This window comes from Drosophila takahashii, chromosome 3R (genome assembly GCF_030179915.1).
Source record: "Drosophila takahashii strain IR98-3 E-12201 chromosome 3R, DtakHiC1v2, whole genome shotgun sequence".
Lineage (NCBI taxonomy): Eukaryota > Metazoa > Arthropoda > Insecta > Diptera > Drosophilidae > Drosophila > Drosophila takahashii.
The window spans coordinates 21,338,133-21,354,125 of NC_091681.1; the positions used below are offsets into that span (position 1 = coordinate 21,338,133).

The 15,993-nt window shown below is 43.3% G+C and overlaps 5 protein-coding genes across 6 annotated transcripts; 2 read left to right on the forward strand and 3 right to left on the reverse strand.

Annotated features, from left to right (window-relative positions):
* Positions 1-285: 285 nt before the first annotated feature.
* Sol1 lies at positions 286-7,007 on the forward strand. Its single transcript, XM_017144828.3, has 4 exons — positions 286-585; positions 908-1,076; positions 3,607-3,830; positions 6,358-7,007. Exons 1-4 carry the CDS (start codon positions 417-419, stop codon positions 6,966-6,968), a joined length of 1,173 nt encoding a protein of 390 aa, XP_017000317.3. The 5' UTR covers positions 286-416; the 3' UTR covers positions 6,969-7,007.
* On the forward strand, positions 1,543-3,382 carry LOC108059553 (calmodulin). The gene is made up of 5 exons (XM_070216249.1): positions 1,543-1,680; positions 2,039-2,105; positions 2,164-2,385; positions 2,445-2,701; positions 2,758-3,382. The coding sequence occupies exons 2-5, from the start codon at positions 2,064-2,066 to the stop codon at positions 2,927-2,929; spliced, it is 693 nt and encodes a 230-aa protein (XP_070072350.1). The 5' UTR covers positions 1,543-1,680; positions 2,039-2,063; the 3' UTR covers positions 2,930-3,382.
* A 739-nt stretch (positions 7,008-7,746) lies between the features above and the next one.
* LOC108059550 (fatty acyl-CoA reductase wat) lies at positions 7,747-10,605 on the reverse strand. 2 transcript variants are annotated; one of them, XM_070217162.1, is made up of 5 exons: positions 10,056-10,605; positions 9,469-9,581; positions 8,859-9,369; positions 8,090-8,798; positions 7,747-7,894 (listed from the first exon to the last, which is right to left on the reverse strand). In XM_070217162.1, the coding sequence occupies exons 2-5, from the start codon at positions 9,502-9,504 to the stop codon at positions 7,795-7,797; spliced, it is 1,356 nt and encodes a 451-aa protein (XP_070073263.1). In that variant the 5' UTR covers positions 9,505-9,581; positions 10,056-10,605; the 3' UTR covers positions 7,747-7,794. The 2 variants fall into 2 exon arrangements, with proteins under 2 accessions (XP_070073263.1, XP_017000373.2); XM_017144884.3 differs by lacking the exon at positions 10,056-10,605 and adding an exon at positions 9,800-9,956.
* Positions 10,606-10,718: 113 nt separating this feature from the next.
* Positions 10,719-12,877, reverse strand: LOC108059551 (fatty acyl-CoA reductase wat). The gene is made up of 5 exons (XM_017144885.3): positions 12,743-12,877; positions 12,568-12,680; positions 11,999-12,509; positions 10,945-11,653; positions 10,719-10,886 (listed from the first exon to the last, which is right to left on the reverse strand). Exons 1-5 carry the CDS (start codon positions 12,816-12,818, stop codon positions 10,796-10,798), a joined length of 1,500 nt encoding a protein of 499 aa, XP_017000374.2. The 5' UTR covers positions 12,819-12,877; the 3' UTR covers positions 10,719-10,795.
* A 470-nt stretch (positions 12,878-13,347) lies between these two features.
* Positions 13,348-15,945, reverse strand: LOC108059549 (probable cytochrome P450 9f2). Its single transcript, XM_017144883.2, has 4 exons — positions 15,684-15,945; positions 14,375-14,894; positions 13,658-14,315; positions 13,348-13,597 (listed from the first exon to the last, which is right to left on the reverse strand). The coding sequence occupies exons 1-4, from the start codon at positions 15,887-15,889 to the stop codon at positions 13,431-13,433; spliced, it is 1,551 nt and encodes a 516-aa protein (XP_017000372.2). The 5' UTR covers positions 15,890-15,945; the 3' UTR covers positions 13,348-13,430.
* Positions 15,946-15,993: the final 48 nt, after the last annotated feature.

Sequence of the window (15,993 nt, forward strand, 5' to 3'; positions counted from 1 at the left end):
CATCTGAATTGGCAGTTAACTTAATTGAGTTTCAGTCTCCGAAGTGTGACAATCTAGATGAATTGACTGGTTCAAAGGGGCAGAAATGAGCTGTTAACTGGCGCCCAGTCGCTCACAAAAAGACGACATGACACACATTTTAAAAATACCGCCACCCAAAAACAAAAGAGCCGTACCGAATGGCTTCAGGCAAATGGTACAGTATTAACGTGTGTTTGGTGGTCAAATAGAAGGGGGAGGTGGCCACGAGGTGGGGCATCAAACTAGCGGATGCTGATGGCGGCACCTGTAAAACCTGAACCTCAACTCAAATTTAATAGCCCGACAGCACAGAAGGGCAGAGGAGCACAGTTTGACGAGAGGAGCGGGCTATTTTTATACCGGACATCGGCAGCCCGCAGCTAGACGGCAGGATAATGGAATCCGGCTTCACAGTCTCACTTTGGCCGCTGACAATGGCGGCCGCAACTTTGGCCCTGGTATTGGGATTGAGCTTAGCCGTGGCTCTAATGGCCACCGGAAATGGTCAACAGCAACAGCAGCAGCAGCAAGTGGCCAACAGCAAGCAGTCGCATCTCTGGCTTGGTGGGTTGAAACTAACCAGTTGAAGTTATACTTCAAATAAATAAATAATTTATAAAAATGCCTACATAAACTTAAGAATTAAAATTTAAAATATATATAATTGTGCTATTTTTTTTAACAATTTGTATTAATTTACGTTGTCTTAAGTTAAATAAAATAATTTATTACAGTTTTTTTACAATTTGTATTAATTTACGTTGTCTTAAGTTAAATAAAATAATTTATTACAGTTATTATATTAAACCTTCTTATCGAGCAAAAATTATTTTATCAACACACCAAGTAGATGCTCCACCGACCTTTTGATTGTCTTCCTCAACAGATTGCTTCTGCCTCCACCTGACCGAGCGGAATGCCACCCAATGGGGCAGGTTAGCGATTAATGCCAGCCAGGCGCTGGGCGCCAAGAACAACTGCCTGATGATCTTCATCGGCGGAATGGACGACGAGCTGGTGGCCTTTCAGCTCGAGCAGTTGCAGCTGCGCCCCGGGTGAGTGGCAATGCTTCCGGCCAAATCCGGGATCGATTCAGTGGGGAATAGTAGCCGATTGGATCTCAAATCGGCGGACAGCTGCCAGCGACAGCCATCAAAATCGAATCCGTCGATGGATAAGGCTGGCGTCCATCGAGGAAGTGCCCGTGGCCAAATGTAGAATGGAATGGGGCAGAAGCAGAAGCCAAATGCAAATCCAAATCCCCACCGCAACGGCAATGTAATTAAAATACCTTGCGAAGGCCATGTGGGCGGTCCGTTTCGGGTTTGGTGGAGGAGCCGTGGCCGCCGGCACGCCTGGTTATTTATATAAAAATCTCGCAAATTTGTGTCAATTTATGCAAAATTGTATGCATCCACATTTGCGCCATAAAAATAACGCACACAATATTTCGGAATCGATTTGTCAATAAAATTGGAGAGCACTAGCCAAGCACATTTCAGTGGAACTTGGACCGAGTGCTCCGTCGAACGTATGAGTAATATTTGAGGTGCATCAGTCGGAAAGTCAGTAGGCTGGCAAATCGCGCGTCGAGTGTCCTAGTCGGTGGTTGGAAGTGTTTGTGCTCTAAATTCGTTAGGAACCATAGTTTTAACGCCGGTAAATCGAGTTCTAAAAGTGGCTTAAAAAGCTTACGAAAAGAGTTTTAAACTCAGAGAAAATATCACTAAAAGGTGTACATTTTCGTACACACTTTATATTTAAAGAGCTATATTTAACTGAGGATATTAAATAATTTATTTGAAAACACCCAATATACTTATTTTATTTTTATTCAATGAAAATGTATTAAAAATATTTAATTAAATAATGTGAAAAATGTAACATGATATATTCTAAATTTCTGTCAAGGATACGAAATATTTAAGTAAATATCTAAAGTGATATGAATTTGTTATTTTCTCTGAGTTTAGTTTTTAAGCCGACTTCAAAATTAATTTGTGAAAAATCCAAACAGTGTGTAGTGTAACAAAGCGTTCAAAATGTCGATGGATCCAACGGTTTCCTTAGAGGATCTGGAGCGAGTGAGTGAACCAAGTGAAAAACTGTCCATAAATGACAGTAATAAAATTTCCAATACAGCGTCGACGTCGCGCCAGTTCCGCCCGAAAGCAGTCACAAACTCCTCAGGTGCCCGCCCACCTGGCGGATTCGGAGGCCATGGCCGTGATCAACGAGATATTCAATCCCACGCTGAAAATACCCGAGTCCAGTGGCCACTACACGCTGCCCGAGGAGATGAGTGCCGAGGATAATGTGGCGCCCCATGAACTGGACATTGCCAAGCTGGCGGAGCTGAAGGAAGTAAGTTTTCGAGTGCGTTGAATGGCAGACTGGTTCATTCTCCGTGTCGCTATTCCAAGGTCTTCTCACTCTTCGATACGGACTGCGATGGATTGATCTCGAAGGAGGATCTGCGCTTCACCTACACGGCCCTGGGAAATGAGCCGAACGAGCAGCTGCTGGAACAGATGATGCAGGAGGCCAAGGAGCCACTTGACTACGAGGCCTTCGTGCGGCTAATGAGTCGTCGCACCCAGGAGCTGGATCCCGAGGATGTGCTGCTCGAGGCCTGGAGCAAATGGGATGACCACGGCACGGGCAAGATCGATGAACGCAAGTGGGTGCTGGGAAATTCCAAGTGGCTTACCAACCTATCATTTAAACACTCCCCAGAATCTACGAGGAGCTGACCAACTATGGCGACAAAATGACCCTCAACGAGGCCAAGGAGGCTCTTAGCCATGCGCCGATGGCCAAGCCCAAGTCCTTGGAGGAGCCGCCCATGATTGATTATCCGGCCTTTTGTCGCATGCTCAGTGGAATGCGCAAGCGAAAAGGGGAATAGCCAACTAGATGGGAGATCTATACAAAAATTCTACTTAAAGATTATAATAAATTTACAGAAAAACGTTTAAATGAGGGCTTATTTGGTTTACAGACAATTTATTTTTTATAGAATTTTAGATTTTATTCATTTTTACTTATTTTTCTAATAAATTCAATTAAATTCTCAAAGCATTTAAATGCTTTTTAGTTTCTTAAAGATATATCTTTTCTACAGACCCCAATCTCCTGATTAAATAAATTGAATCATTACGATATTGTTCAAAGTCCACTTTCCACTATATCTTTTATTAATTGATAAATTTTTAATATTTTAACTGGATAAGCTCTCATTTCCTGTTCTGGTCAAAATTACTTGAAGTCCCGAAGCAGCTGTGCCGATGTGACAATCGTATTAGCCTTAACGCCAACTTTTGTTCGACTTTTTATCAAAATAAATCGTGAAGAACCAGCAGAGCGTTGGGAATTATTTCTTAATGGCCATTTGCTGGTTGCAAATTATATTTATAGGGAGGCTGGCTGACCAACGAGCCAGCCCCAAAAGTATCGGCCAATAAATTTTAGACATCATTACGCATCTGCTCTGGCCAATGCAAGCGGCCAGCGGAATTCCTCTCTCTGCTGGGGCTTTTCCGTTCATTTCCCTGCCTTACCTCTTCAAATGCAATTTCGTGACAGCTGCTTGGACAGCATGGACGTCTTTCCCTATTTGCGGGAGCCCGTCATCGAGAACGCGACACTGGCGGCGGACACCTTTTGCCAGCACAGCCGGAATCGCAGTGCCACGCCTATTTATAGCGCGGGTCGATTGCTGGGGCTGCGCCTCCGGTTCCAGCAGCCGCCCATGGACTTGGCCCGCTGGAACTTGACCCTCACCGCCAGCTATCGATTTCTGAAGCGAGGTGAGTTCACTTTAATGACACAATTATATCATGACACTACACCAGAATTTTAGAATTTCATTTAAATATTTTTTTTATGATTTTTAATATTAAAAATTATAGCTGCTTTTAATATATTTTTTACGATTATAATTAAAACGAGGATAGAAAAAACGATTAAAATAAGGACACTATTTCCGTGGGAAATCGTTTTACAAATTAAATTTTTTTAAATTAAATTTTATTTGATTTTTGGTTATTTTTATACCCTTGTAGAGGGTATTATAATTTCACTCAGATGTTTGCAACGCAGTGAAGGAGACGTTTCCGACCACATAAAGAATATATATTCTTGATCAGCACCAATAGCCGAGTCTATCTAGCCATGTCCGTCTGTCCGTCTGTCTGTCTGTCCGTCTGTCCGTCTGTCCGTTTCTATGCGAACTAGTCACTCAGTTTTAAAGCTATCGCGATGAAACTTTCCCGAAAGTCTTCTTTCTATTGCAGGTAGTACATATGTCGGAGAGAGCCGGATCGGACCACTATATCTTAAGGCTCCCATAGGAATATTCAAACAAATATAAGAAAATTCATTGTAACTTTGTAGGAAGTAGGCGTTTTGATTCTTGACTACTTAAAAACAAAATTGAAATAAATAGAAACGCTGAATCTGGAATCCCCGGAACTGCACCGAGTGAGCATTCTTTTACATACAAGGGAATATAAGCTTCGTCTGGCCGTAGGTAGCTTCCTTTCTTGTTTTATATTTATTTTTCAGCACCCAGTTTCACCACCTAATCACAGCACAGTTTCATCACCTACTTACTGCCTACTTTCAGCACCTAATCACTGCAAACTTTCAGCACCTAATCACTGCCTACTTTCAGCACCTAATCAATACCCAGTTTCAGCACCTAATCACTGCCCAGTTTCATCACCTACTTACTGCCTACTTTCAGCACCTAATCACTGCCTACTTTCAGCACCTAATCACTGCTCAGTTTCAGCACCTAATCACTGCCTACTTTCAGCACCTAATCAATACCCAGTTTCAGCACCTTATCACTGCCCAGTTTCATCACCTACTTACTGCCTACTTTCAGCACCTAATCACTGCCTACTTTCAGCACCTAATCACTGCTCAGTTTCAGCACCTAATCACTGCCTACTTTCAGCACCTAATCACTGCAAACTTTCAGCACCTAATCACTGCCTACTTTCAGCACCTAATCAATACCCAGTTTCAGCACCTTATCACTGCCCAGTTTCATCACCTACTTACTGCCTACTTTCAGCACCTAATCACTGCCTACTTTCAGCACCTAATCACTGCTCAGTTTCAGCACCTAATCACTGCCTACTTTCAGCACCTAATCACTGCTCAGTTTCAGCACCTAATCACTGCTCAGTTTCAGCACCTAATCACTGCTCAGGTTCAGCACCTAATTACTGCTCAGTTTCAGCACCTAATCACTGCCTACTTTCAGCACCTAATCACTGCCTACTTTTAGCACCTAATCACTGCTCAGTTTCAGCACCTAATCACTGCCCAGTTTCAGCACCTAATCACTGCTCAGTTTCAGCACCTAATCACTGCCTACTTTCAGCACCTAATCACTGCCTACTTTCAGCACCTAATCACTGCTCAGTTTCAGCACCTAATCACTGCCTACTTTCAGCACCTAATCACTGCCTACTTTCAGCACCTAATCACTGCTCAGTTTCAGCACCCAATCACTGCTCAGTTTCAGCACCTAATCACTGCTCAGTTTCAGCACCCAATCACTGCTCAGTTTCAGCACCTAATCACTGCCTACTTTCAGCACCTAATCACTGCTCAGTTTCAGCACCCAATCACTGCTCAGTTTCAGCACCTAATCACTGCCTACTTTCAGCACCTAATCACTGCCTACTTTCAGCACCTAATCACTGCCTACTTTCAGCACCCAATCACTGCTCAGTTTCAGCACCTAATCACTGCCTACTTTCAGCACCTAATCACTGCTCAGTTTCAGCACCTAATCACTGCCCAGTTTCAGCACCTAATCACTGCCTACTTTTAGCACCTAATCACTGCCTACTTTCAGCACCTAATCACTGCCCAGTTTCAGCACCTAATCACTGGCCAGTATCAGCACCTAATCACTGCCTACTTTCAGCACCTAATCACTGCCTACTTTCAGTACCTAATCACTGCCTACTTTCAGCACCTAATCACAGCCTACTGTCAGCACCTAATCACTGCCCAGTTTCAGCAGGATCGGACCACTATATCTTAAGGCTCCCATAGGAATATTCAAACAAATATAAGAAAATTCATTGTAACTTTGTAGGAAGTAGGCGCTTTGATTCTTGACTACTTAAAAACAAAATTTAAATAAATAGAAACGCTGAATCTGGAATCCCTGGAACTGCACCGAGTGAGCATTCTTTTATCTACAAGGGTATATACGCTTCGGCTGGCCGAAGGTAGCTTCCTTTCTTGTTGGTATAATATTTGGCAAATTAAATAAATTTCCAATTAATTTTCTAAACTTATGTACCTTAGAAAACTTCCGGACGGATGGTCGCCTGGTGCCGCATAGCTTCTGCGACTTCTACTTCTTCGCCAGTTTGTCCGGCGAGGAGGGCAATCTGGGTCAGGGCTACTTCCACTCCCCCCAGTTTCCCGCCCACTATCCGGCGCACATCAAGTGCGCCTACAAGTTCATCGGTCGCCCGGACACCCATGTGGAAATTCTGTTTGAGGAGCTGCAACTGCCGCCGGTGGCCAGCGGTGGATGCCAGTTGGATGCACTTACTCTGTTCGACGCCGAGTCAGCTCACATGAGCTCGGTCATCGATGTGCTCTGCTCCAGTCGACCCACTCGCCGTTTGGTTAGCAGTGGTCCAGATCTGCTGCTCGAGTTCAATGCCAGTTCCAATCGCACGGCCAAGGGATTCCGTGGGAAGTACAAGTTCGTGCCGAATGATCTGGGAGTGCCGGAGCCGTCGCCCCCACCACCGGCGGTTTTGGAGGCAGCCAGTGTGGCGGTTAAGCAGGAAAAGCTCCAGCAGGAGCAGCCCTTCGCCGCCAAGGCCAACAGTCTGCCGACGGATGTGGAACTGTCGAAGCCCGGACGCTCATTTGGTGAGTTGGCGCCCCATAAATTAGCCTAAGATTAAGCGAATCAATAGCCTCATTCGCTGCTCCCCACACACTGAGACAAAATTACGACTCAGGGATATCTCATTATAATATTTTTAATATTATCATATTATTAGGAAAAATGGAAATTTATTTCAAAAAATCCCACATAAAGCAGTCAAATCTAAATTAAGAAGAAAATAAGAACCAACTTTAATTAATCCTAAGTCATAAAAAATGAAAAAAATAAACCCAAATTTTTTGAGCTATGAAAAGGTTCTTGGTTACCTGAAAACAAAGGAATGAAAATATATTCTGAGTAATCGATATATCTGAAGAGCTTACATCAAAGTTTTCAATCTTTAAATTTCCAGATATAAATGGGAACATTATTTTTTTGTGTGCCCCCAATACTACCCCTTCTATAGACCCAAGACCCAATCGAATTAAGTTAATCGATGGAAAATGGCGGCAAAACTAGTGTACCCACACCCACCAACGTTCGACAGCTTCCGTCTGCTGGGAACTTGGTCGGTCCGGATTCCGAGGCGGAAACGGATGTGGCCAATTCACAGGGCCTCTGACTGAGTGGTTGGCCATGTAAATGGCTTTGGGCCTTGGGCTTTCGGCCTGGCTCAGTCTTTTGCCAACTGTTGTGCCGTTCAAATGGGGGTCTTCGCGTCGGTATTAATTCTCTGGTGTCTCTTCGTTCCCCAATCGCTGGCATCCTGTTCACCTTCGCCCACCAGTGAGTCTATCAATTTACACTTTCTTCCAAAACATTTATTAAACTAAAAGCTACAAACATACTTCCTTAATCTGTGTGTGTGTGTGCCAGTGATTGTGTTGTTTGTTGATTTATATGAAAAGGCTGAATAGGCGTTTCATTATGGACCACAAAATGGCGGCAGCACCGCTACATAAAGTGAACTGCAAGAGTCGATGGAGAAATTTGAATCTGTGAAAGAAAAAGAGAGATTTTTAGAAAGATTACGTTATATCAATAATCTAAAGATGAAAATTAAATCAAATATCCTTAAATCGGGTAAAATTACCTTATTTCTATTTAATTTATATAGCCTTTGATATATTAGTATATTCTTATTCTTAGCAATGAAGTTTAATTTTCCCTATATTTAAATTTCCCCCTCACCTTTTGTAGATCTTTTGACCCCTCTCCAAGGCCTCCGGTCCTGGTTCCTCCTTAGCGAGATAAATGCGAACTCCTGCTAGGGCCTGTAGGAAGTAATCGTCCCAGTCAACGCTGCCCAAGTCAAAGTCGTAGAGCTTTCGATCCTCGGCGGACATTCGTTGCCACAGCTTGAGGGTATTGGAGGTATCAAAGTGCCAGGAGGTGTCCACAAAGGGAGCCAGAATGTCGATATTCTTGTGTATCTTGTCGTACAGCTTGATCATCCGCGGCTTGCGACCCCGCAGACGTAGCACCAAATCGATGGCATAGCCGGGTAGCAGGTGGTAGAAGAAGGCCAGGAACCGGAATAGCCAGGGGATGGTAGTGCAGTGCAGGAACGGCATCCACATCATCTTGGACAGCGGATAGTTGTACCTTAGCAGCGCCGCCTTGTCCCGAAATCCGCCCCAGGTGATCAGGTTATCATCGGTGGGCGTCAAGTTGAAGATGGGCGGTTCGGGTGGTAACTTTACGCCACTTTCCCTTGCCGTGTTCCAGGCACAGGTCAGCACCATATTGACGCAGTAGTCCACCGGCACAATGCCAGCCTGGGCCTTCACATTCAACCGTGTGATGCGTAGTACTCCAAAAGCTGCTCCGTATAGAACAGCAATGGGTCCGTAGGTGTTGTCTATCCAGCCGGCCATGGGCTCCTTGTAGCTGGCAATTACTGGGGAATAGAGGTGTACGGATTATTAGAGTCCCTAAGATTCAAACGCCATTCACCTACTAACGCCTGGACGAAAGATGCAGATCGGCAGATCCCCCGACTCCTGCTGGAGCAGCTGCTCCGCCAGAGCCTTGGTGTAGGTATACGTATTGGGATACCTGCCCAGCAGCGCTGGTGTCATGCTGTCCAACAGCTCGGGACTGAGGCTCTCGTACAGCTCCAGGATCTTCGAGACAGGACAGGTCAGGTGCTCCGGATAGAAGCGCTCACTGACGTTCTCTATCACGCAATTGGAGTACGCTGTGGACACATGGACAAAGGCCTCCAGGCGGGGCATCTCCTTGGCCAGTTGAATCATTAGCCGGGTGGCTCGTGTGTTCACCGCCAGGGCGATGTGCAATGGCTCCACAAAACGCACTGTGGCCGCACCGTGGAGCACGATCTGCACCTCATCGACCAACACCTGGCGGTCGGAGGTGCTCAGGCCAAGATCCGGCTCCTGACAATCGCCGGCCAGGGGCACCACTCTCTGCAACACCCCGGGATCCACTTTCATAAGATTCTCAAAGACCTGCAAAAAAAAGTTTATCAAGAAATTTTAATCAAGAAATGACTATAAAGGGGTCAGAGAATTTATTAAAAAATACCATCTTAAATATGGAAATCTTACCGGGTCCTTATCCCAGGCAGCACATCGCTCCTGCATTTCCTGGCCACGCTTGGATCGGAGCAGCACATAGATCCTTTTCACCTGGGTGGTGCGGAGCAGCTTCTCAATAGTTACTGAAAAGCCAAAAAAAAAGAAATTGTTCTTGATCTTGAGCCTAAGATGATATGGAACCGTTCCAGCTGGTTCTGCGAATCGCTAGTTTTTTGTTTCACATTCTTAATAATAAATAATTGTAAAATCAAACTAATTCACTTTAAAGAAGTTTTTTTTATTAGGAATTTTAAAAATCACTTTAATAGCCCGACTTAGTTGTAATTAAAACGAGTAGTACCTTTTCCCAGAAATCCACTTCCACCCGTTAAAAAGACGACTTTGTCTTTGTAAAATGTTTGTATTTCCGTTGCCATTTTCGGTGGACTTAAAAAGTAACCCCGATCGCGAGCATACACTGGAAATCCGTAATCACTTATCCGTAGACGCGACTGATGCTTGAATGAGAGGTGCTCAGTGCTTTTAGCCGTTATTTATACCCAACTGTCTTACAGGCAGAGGGGATCGTAAGTATCGGGTCGTAAAAATCTACTTACCCGCCAGAGATGTGGAAGATCCCCACCCCGGAGATCGTTACGTATACGCCCATTCGAACATGGCCCATTAAAGCCTGAGCATTGCGGCTGACCTGTCAAGTAAACAATTAGGTTTGCCGATCTTACAATGAAATTGGAACCCGAGGCTTTGCCACTTTGTGGTCCAGAGGATCGTCTCCGCTCAGGTGTCAAGTAGCGTGGCGCCCTGTGAACCCTCCATTTGGCTAATTGGAAAACGATGTTGCTTTGGCCCCTTCGCCTCCAAGCGGGAGATGAAGTGCAGCTCAGGGAAAGGGAGGGAAACCAGGTAGTTGGACAGACAGAACGGAACGGAATGGATAATTAAATTCGAGGGTCCGCACCCATGTGCTGAGTGTTTGGACAGTGAGTGTTGCTCCAGCCCATTGAATGTGTTCCGTTAATGAGTGGCTTGTGACTGCCTAATTTATATGGAAAATCGAAATGCAGACGTGATTATTCTATTTGCTATTTCGTAATTATATAGTAGACCCACGCTCCGATTACTGAGGCGCATTTGAATATTTTATATACATATTTCTTTACGTGGGCCTTACGTAATACGGATATTGTAATCGACAAACTTAGACCTTTTCTGCACAACACGTGTGTCTTTTTAAAAACCTTTCCCAAGACAATGAACCATTTTTTTTTCGCCTTTTACCTTTTTATTAAATCGAACTCTAAGCTGAATTCCAGCATAGTAACTCATAGTAAGGCCCTTAATTAAATGCTAGTTTTAATAGGAACCATATAAAGGCACCAGCTATAAGAACAATAACTGATGTAAGCAGTCGATCCAATACGTAAAACCTGTGAAAGCCAATGAGCACCGTAAAAATCACTCTGAATGAAATGGATTACCACTCACTTGAATAAAATCTTCTTGCCCTCGGCAATGGATTCTGGTGTCGGGGCGTCCTTGAAGAAATACAATCGAATTCCGTCCATGACGCCCGTGAAAAAATCTTTCCAGTCAACGGTCGTCATATCAAAGTTGAATATTTTCTTATCCTCCGGCGACATCGACTGCCACAGCTGGTCGGTATTTTTTGTGTGCATTATAAAGTCTTTCTTGGTAAAGGGTGCTAGCATTCTGCCGCCATCGTCGATCTTGCGGTAGGCCTTTGCCATTATCGGCTTTTGACCCTTTAGCCGCAAGAAGAGATCCATCAGAAATCCCGGCAGCGTGTGGTAGAACATGGCTCCGATATTGTAGACCCACGGACAGGTGGTGTTACGGTTGAATGGGTACCAAATCATCTTCTTATTCGGCTCTGTAAGGCCAATTTGGTAGCACTGATCCTGTGCAAACCCATAGGTCACTCTATTGGATTGGCAAGGTGAAAAAGCGTAAATAGGCGGTGGACTATTTTTATTCAGCTTAGAGAGCTTGGCTATCTGGACAGCTGTGGCGATGGCCACGTTGACGCAATAGTCGGCTGGAACTAAGTTGCAATGGACTTTACGATTTACAAGCATTAAGTGAACCATTCCGTAAGCAGTGCCATAAATCAGCCCCATCATTCCTTGCAGGCTATCAATCCAACCCCGCACGGGCTCGTTATAGGTGGATAAAACTGAAATTTATTTATACTTTATACTTTACAAAACAGAAAAAGATGTGGGCTCCAGCCCTATTTTAGGGACTCTTCACACAAAAAAAACTTGGTAAAATTAACCAATATAATTGTCAAAAAATAAGTCACAAAAATTGTCAATTCTACCAATTAAATAGTTACTTTCACAACAACAAATACACACAATCAGCAAATACACATACCCAAAGCAAAACAAAATAGTATAAATATTTTTAAAATACTCGTAACTATTTTTTATAGTTACGTAACTATCGGTATAGGTAAATTTTACCAATATAATTTTTTGTGTGCAAATTCTATATTAAGCTATGAAAATTTACGCACCGATGGCCGGTCGGTAAATGCCGACTGGCAGGTCCTTCGCCTCCTCCTGAATCACCTGTTCACCCAGAGCCTTCGTGTAGGTATATGTGTTTGGGTAATTTCCGAGCAAGGCTGGTGCCATCTTCTCTATCACCTCGCCGCTGAGAGAATCGTTCAGGTCGAGAACCTTATCAACGGGACAAGTGAGGTGCTCGGGATAGAAACGCTCGTGGATTTCATACACCACACAGTTCGAGAATGCCGTCGAGATGTGGACGAAAGCCTCGAGGCGCCGCATTTCCTTGGCCAACTGAACCATCAGGCGCACCGCCCTAGTGTTGATGTTCAACGCCTGCTGCAGTGGCTCCAAGAATCTAACCGAAGCGGCTCCATGCAGAACCACCTGCACCTCTGCGGTCAGTGTCCTTCGATCCGCCTCGCTGATGGACAGGTCCGACGAACTGCAGTCTCCCGAAATCGGAGTCACATGCTCCAGTGCGTGCGGCTTCTTCTTGAGGAGAACTTCAAAGACCTGCAGAGAGTATATTTTTCACAGGACACCGAAAAGCCTCGCCTTCACTTTCACTCGCCTGATCACTTTTCCACGCCTTAAACCGTCCTTCCACTTTCTCACCCCGCTTGGGTCTCACCAGGAAATATATACGTTTCACATCCGTCGACCGCAATAGCTTTTCAATGGTCACTAAAAGATTTGAGGGCAGAACAATGATAATAATGTCCTTTCGTTTTTTACACGTTGCGCACCTTTGCCCAGCAATCCTGTGCCTCCGGTTATTAAAACAGTTTTGTCCTTATAAAAACTTAAAATTTCACTCGTCATTTTGTTCTACGACAATTATATTCACTTGGTGGGTTCACTTTATCAAATGAATATTTCTTCTTTACTTACATTTATTTATACCATTCCAAGCGTGGTCTAATATTATGTAACTTGCAACGATATGCACGGCGACCAGAAAATAGGAATATTTCAATAGTTTCTGAATAAATTTGAAAGTGTTACGAACGGATATACATATAGATATATATACTGTTTTATCGCTAACAATATTTGTAGTGTCAAAATCGCATTCATAGAATAGATCTGATTTTCTTTTTTATGAAACATTATGATATAAGACTTAATCAACCTAAAAAACTTTTTTAGCATTAAAAATGTTATAAAACCTTTGTTAAAAATCCAATTTCCACTGAACTGATGTGGTTCTTTTTTAATAATAAATGTTCGCCATTGTTGAAAATAACAAAACAACTAAGTTAGGTACATATATTCCTCGATTGAACAAGAGCAAAATCAAAGTCGATTCAACAATTTTACCTCCTTGTTTCATTAAAACACTTCTTAGGTATTTATAACATCTTAAATAATAATGTCAATAAATTTAATACAACACAGTTAACAAAGTTAATTAATTTGTATCTATGATGAAGATTAGTTTCTCTGAATCATTTTTACCCAAAATCCAGTTTTGGGCGCCAACTGAAACCCGGAACTGGCCAGCTCAAGTGGGATGCAGGATTTCTTGGCAGGGGCGAAACGGTATTCCTTCAAAAGATAGTAGATGACGGCCTTTGCCTCGAGAAGGGCGAATCGGGAACCTATAACGAAAATATAGGAGTAAGAAAAATGATTGGAAAAGTAAAATTCAATCATCTTACCAATGCAGTTGCGTGGACCCAAACCAAAAGGATAGTATGTAAATGGTTGAATGGCATCCTTGTTCTCATCGCTGAAACGTTCAGGATCAAACTTCTGGGGATTCTCAAAGTACTTGGGATCACGATGGAAGCCGCAAGTGGGCAGCCAGATGACATCGCCCTTCTTAATCTCCACTTTCTGGCCATCCACTTCATAGGTGATATCCTTGTTGCACTCCCGATCAACGGCAATGGCTGCTGGCCACTTTCGCAGCACCTCCGAAACAACCTGATCGAGATACTTCATGCCCATGATCGCCTCGTAGGTCAGCTCCTTGCCCTCCAGCTCTTGGTCAACTTGCTGCACCTCTTCGAACAGCTTCTGCTGCACATCCTCGTTCTCCATCAACTCGTGAGCCGTGAAGCACATCAGCACAGCTGAGGTCTCGAAGCCGGCAAAGAAGAAGACGAAGCACTGGGCCACAATGTCCCGATCGCTCCACTCGCGAACTGCCGCCGACTTGGTCTTCTCCGTCTGGATCACGCCACGCGCCTCCATCAGCATGTTGATCATGTCGGGACGGATAATGTTGTGCTCCTGTCGGTACTTCATGGCATCAAGCACCAGACGCACGAAATACTGAGTACTCTTCTTGTCAAAAAGCTCCACTTTCAGGACCTTCAAAGAAAAGGAATATGTTTATAGGGTCTGTGCTATTCCCTAAATATTCTACCAACCTTATTAAGACTCTTCAATGCGAAGAACAACATAAACTTTATGTTTTGCAAGAATGAAAATGTTGTCAACTTTTTGCCCATCTGATAAAAGGTGTTCTTTCGATCCTTAAACGAATTCACCTGCAGCCCAAAGGCTGTCGAGGCGATTACGTCATTCGTGAATCGCGTACAGTAGTCCTTCATGTCCAGTTCTGTTTCTTGGCCAGATGACTCATCCTGCTTCAGGCAGTCCACGGCCTCCTTGGCCACCTGGTTCATCAGCTGGAACATCTGACGCATTTTGCTGCCAGTAAAGGCTGGACTCAAAGTGCTTCGCATATCCTTCCAACGGGCATCTCGCATGGAGAACAAGGAGCTACCAAAGAGGTTGCTCATGTCATGCGGATCATCGTCGCTGCTGGTGGCGAACACGTTGCGATGATTAATGAAGTGATCGAAGTCCTTTATGGTTATCTGCTTTATGATATCTGGGTCGCGTACCATCAGTAGAGGTTGTCGCTGCTCAAAGATACCGAAAAATCTAAAATAAAATAATCAATGTTAATGAACGATAAGCCTTTTGTGACTCATTTGCTGATAAATTAAATATTTATTCTTAGGTGCAATAAAAACAGATTAGAAAACGATAACACAAATTGGTGTTTTATGGATGGGTATATATTGTTCATTACCTATCCTTACCTATTTTAAATTAACCAAGCTAATCTCTGTTTATACTTGACGGTACCATAAATTACTTGTTTAGTCAAGATTAGTGATTCATTTCATGAAAGTGTTTTTATTTTAAAAGAAAGTTTATATGCAACATTACTAAACATTTTGAAATTGATGCACAATTTAGATAATTGCGTTATCACCAAACAATTTAGCAAGAACGTTATCAATTAATTTTCTTATCTAAATAAGGACACAGTGCTCCGTAACAAACAACATTTAAAGCTGTCGTATAATCGATAAGATTAAACAAAATTCAACTGATAAACATAACAAAGCGTTTAGCAAGCCAAATAAAATTATCTCCTCAATTAAACATTTCGATTTTATGATGAAAATAACTATCTATAAGGCAGATCAACGGTTTTACACAATTTTGTGAGAGTATTCCAGAATTCAATAATTACTCAAACGCAGCCGCACCCATCATATCACATATGCGATATTTGTAGGCTCACATTTATAGTTAGATCACTGATTTGACCTTGAATGTTAAACAAACATAGATACACAAATGCACCGAACGAGTTTTAAATACAAAGTGATTATTACAATTATCTTATTAAATTTAAATCAATGACATCTGTATACTCACTTGCTACTTCCGCCCTTTGAGTACAGATCACAGACTATATCAAACATGGCCTTCCTCCTCAAGAACATGTCGCCCATGTTGCCAAAATACAGTGTTGGCTTCTCGAAAGGGATGCCCCGATCCTTGAAGAAATCATTGTTGGCGGCAGCCCAGCGATAGAACAAGGCCAAGGCGACTATAAAGAGGGCCAGGAATTCCCACAACATGCTGAATGATCGTTTCGTTCAGCGATCCAGGCGTCCAGAAGATAACTAACTGCGCCACAAACATTTGGGAGCGTTTTGTTTTCCCTGACCAGAGCTTTTGATTA